At 56.7% G+C, this 4297-nt stretch overlaps 1 protein-coding gene across 1 annotated transcript; it reads right to left on the reverse strand.

The window, feature by feature from the left end:
• Window positions 1-755: 755 nt before the first annotated feature.
• Window positions 756-3689, reverse strand: KLHDC7A (kelch domain containing 7A). Its single transcript, XM_027842705.1, has one exon. The coding sequence runs from the start codon at window positions 3494-3496 to the stop codon at window positions 1034-1036; it is 2463 nt and encodes an 820-aa protein (XP_027698506.1). The 5' UTR covers window positions 3497-3689; the 3' UTR covers window positions 756-1033.
• Between the last annotated feature and the right edge of the window lie 608 nt (window positions 3690-4297).

Consider the following 4297-nt stretch of genomic DNA (forward strand, 5'->3'; position numbering starts at 1 on the left):
CTTGCCCAATGTCACATGGGCAAAGTAAATGGTAGAGGCCGATTTGAACTGGTTCAAGACTTTTCCCAAGAGAGCCCAGCCATTCTCAGGGACTCCAGGCAGTCTCTGCACACAATACAAATAGGAGCTTCCTAACTCTTTGTTCAATGAAAGTTTGTTTCAGGGTTGGGGGCCCTCAGAGCACCATCTTGTGGGGGATGAATGCCATACCCATTTGGAAGATTAATGTGCCTGAAGCTCCGAGGGGTAAAAGAGACCCCAGAGCTTCAGGGAAAAGATTCCACCCTCACAAGATGCCTTATCAAGGCCTGGGGAGGGGAGGGGGTGGTCCTAGATTCTTGAAGACTACAGATGCTAGTAGCAGAAAATCTCTGTCAGGTCCATAGGCCCACAGAGGAGGGACCTCAGAGGTGGCAGAGACCAACTTCCCTTGTTTTACAGCTGAGGAAACTGAGGGCCAGGGAGGTTTCAGCAACTTGCCTGAAGTCACCTTTGGAGGCAGGATTTGAGCCTGGGTCTTCTGACTCCACGGAGGGAGATTTACCCTCTTGGTGTCCTATGGAGCTGGAAGGGATACTAGTATAGAATCAGTTCCGAATCTTACCTCTGTTACCTGAGGACCAGCTCAGTTTGGTTTGGAGAAGCTCAAGACCATAGCAAGGCCAGGAGATCATCTGCTAAGCCATAGAAAGGATTTGGGATGTGCACCAGCGAAAGGAGTACCAGCATCAAAGAAATCACAAATGCTCCAAGTATTAAACAAACTCACATTCTACAGGGCTTTCAGGGTTACAAAGTCCATGCCCCACAACCACTCTGGACAGTAGGTAGCTCCAGGATTATTATTATTATCCATCCCATTTTACAGATGAGAGAACTGAAGCTCAGAAAGGTGCAAGGACTCACCCAGGCTCACACAGTTGGCAAATGCCAGAGGCAAGATTCAAACCCGGGTCTTTTGAATCTAGAGGCCATATTCTCCCCACTACTCCATGGCTAAGGGGGGAATCCCTCCAAAATAATAAGGGGATCTCTATACCCTGGTCTGTGCCATATTGAGGGCGGGCAGTACCAGGGCCGTGGGTATGAGGGTTCCCCGTGGGGATGGGAAACCTTGGAGCTCATTGGAGAGGAAGCGGGGAGAAACGTAGTCGGCCAGGAAACAGAGGTGGAACTGACGGCCCACACAGTGAATGAGGTTGCCCACCACGGCGCACTGGAAGGCAGCTGGGTAGTGCACTCGATAAGTGGCACACTCATACCAGAGGCGAGCCCGGGCGCTGCAGCGATAGACCCCAATGCCCAGGCTGCGGTTGAGGTCAAAGCGGTAGAGGAAGCCATTGACGGCCGCCATCTCGGCCGTTCGGTCCTTGCTGCCCGCCGCGGGGCTGGCCCTCCAGCGGCCTTCCTGCCCCGAATAGCGGAGCAGCAGGTAGCGCAGGGTGCCCCCCGTGACGTAGATCTCGCCATCGCAGGCTGTAGCCGTGTGGGCCAGGGCGAAGGTGTCATTGGGCAGGGGCGCCACGAAGGTCCAGCGGTCCTGCCGAGGGTCGTAGCGCTCCACCGTGTACAGGCACTCACCCCCGATGGCATACACGTACCCATCCAAGACCACCAGTTTGCAGTGGGGCCGGGCCTGGTTCAGAGGGCACATCTCCCTCCAGATGCCCGTCAGTGGGTTGTAGCAGAACATCCGGTTGGAGGCTTGCCCCCCAACCCTCTGGCAGCCAGCCACCACGAAGAGATAATTGAAGAGGCTACAGACGGCGCAACCCCGGGATGTGGCCTCTGGGGGCAGGCTGGCGAGGGGCCACCAGGCATCTCGCTCATTATTATAGGCGCAGAGGCGGCCGGTGCCCTCCTGGGGGCAGACATCCGCCACCACCAGGTACTTCCGCCCCTGCAGCCGCCTCTGGAGGATCAGCTCCCGTTCAGCCCCACTCAGACGCCCATAGATGTCTGGGCTCTGAAGGACCTGAAGGTAGTTGTCACTCATTACCTTGTAGGCAGCCTCCTTCAGGACATCCAGTTTCTCCCTCTTGGCCAGTTTCAGCACTTCGTAACAGTTGCCCAGGTCCAGGTGGGTGTTTTGAGCTGCCCCAGGGACCAGCGGGAGCTGGAAGAAATTGGTCCCAGAGACCAACTCTACCTTGGGTTCCAGACTGGCCGTGGCTGGGTTGAGATCCGGAGACTCTGTGGATGAGTGGAGGGCCAACTGGATGTCACTGGAGGGCGAGGTCTCCGTGTTGTCTAACTGAAGCTGGAACTCTGGGTTCTCTGCGATTTGAAGAAAACTCTCCTTCCGGCTGATGCCAGGCCCAGGGGGTGAAGGGGGACTCTGAGAGGAAGAGGCACTCTCACATATATCCTTAGCTCCGTCAGAAGGATGGGTGCAGCCTGGGGAAGTCGAGGAATTGGGATCAGGGAACCTGCTATGAGGTTGAGCTGGAAACCTCCCAAAGTTGAGAAGCAGGGGTGAGCCTTGAGGCACAGTTATCCCTCCAGGGATTCTAGAGGTGCCGGCTCCTAGGGCCATCGTGTCTCTGGAGATGGACCGGGAGGTGGACTCCACATAGTAGTCATAGATTTTCCCTTTCAGGCCAGGACTGGCAGATGCCTCCCACGGCCCTCCGGCCCTCTCCTCCAGTGTCTGCTCCCCAAGAAAGTTCTCCTCTACTTGGGCCATAGCCAGGGATGAGAAGACATAGGAGGTGTCTGCCTCCCCAGCACGCTGGCTGATGGCCAGGCCCATGTCTGAGGTGGCCCTGATGAGCCCCAAGCCATCCTGGCTGATCCCAGCAGCTTGGGTGAAGACCCAGCTTCTATTCATGTCCCCCCAACCTGCAGCACAGGCGGCCTTCTCACTGCCAGAATCAGAGATCTCCTCCTCCTTCCTCTGCCCCTTGATATAGTCTAGGAGGAGTCCAGGCTCCTGCCATGAGTCACTGGGGCAGTCTGTTTCATTATCATCTTGATCAAGTCCAGGCTGGGGGCTTCCAAGTTCACTGTCGCAGTTCTTACCCTGCCCGATTGCTTTCTCTCCGAGACAGTCCCAGACTGGGGATTTTCCAGGGTGTTGCTCCTGTCTGTTGAAGCCTGCCCCTTTGTTTTCTTCAGGATGCCTGTCTCCAAGGTCCAGCCTGCCTCTGGCTTTGAGGTCACAGGCCCCACCGGCCCCTTCTGGCTGGCCATTCCCCAAAGCTGGGTTGCCTTTTGCTCCCTCCTCCCTGCTGACCTGGCACCGCCGTCTGAGGCCTGGCAGCAGAGCTCCGGGTGAGGTGCTGGCAGGATCCGCCTGGCCTGCTACCTTGGTCTCCCCGGTGGCAGTGGCATCAGCTTCTGATGTCCCAGCCCTAGGTGGGTCCCGGGACGGCCAGTACTTGTATAGCCTGTAGACGAGAGTCCCCAGGAGCAGGGCAGCGGCAGAGAACACCAGCCTTCCAGTAAGCTGCATGTCCAAGTGCCAATCCCAGGGCTCAGAGCTGCTGTCGCTCATCCTAGGGCAGCAGGCCCCACAGCGGCCAAGGAATGTAAGGAATCTGATTAATTATTGCCCAACAAAAACTGGTTCTTGCCGCTTTGAGGGGTTCCTCGTTGGCACTGTCCCCAAAGCAGAAGCAGAGGTGACTTTGAGCTGGCTGGCAGCGAGCACCTCTGGGGCAGCAGCTGGCAGGGAGCAGGCCTGGAGGGCAACGCCTTTCTGCCATGGGTGCTTTGCATGGGGTGGATGAGGGGAGGGTTCGGGCAGCGGCAGACTCGGCCCCAGCTGGGTAAGTTTATTGTCATCCAGGTAAACAGACCCAGGAAGCTTGAGAAGTAGAATCTTTTACAAGAGTCACTTGATGCCTGGAAACACACTCTGATTTTGGCTATTTTCATTTTCAGCCCTTGCAAATCTTCCTGGCAAGGGAGGGGCCTGGTCTGCTGCTTTCCCTCATATCAGGGGGCAGGGGAGGGTCAACGGATCCTCACTGTGGATGCTTCTCTTTCTGGCTGCCCAGCTGGGTCCAGTCATGGGGGTTGGGATGTTTGCTCCAGAAGGAGGGAAGAGGGCAGCGGAGCATTCACGCAGCGGGCCTCTGGGAACACAAAGCAGCTGAGGGCCTGAGCCAAGAACTAAATCCAAACCACCTGATCTGACACCCCCTTCCTGCCCCTTCTCTGGCTCTACACCCCTTCCTTGCCTGATTTCTTCTCCGTCCTGGTTTATTGAAAGGAACCCTGGAGCCCACCTATGTAGTTTGTTAGTCTCCAGGTTAGGGGAGGAGGTCCTTCCAAGCAGAGGCTGGGTGGTAAC

The sequence above is a fragment of the Vombatus ursinus genome, unplaced genomic scaffold (assembly GCF_900497805.2).
Source record: "Vombatus ursinus unplaced genomic scaffold, bare-nosed wombat genome assembly UNPS02014884.1, whole genome shotgun sequence".
Classification (NCBI taxonomy): domain Eukaryota; kingdom Metazoa; phylum Chordata; class Mammalia; order Diprotodontia; family Vombatidae; genus Vombatus; species Vombatus ursinus.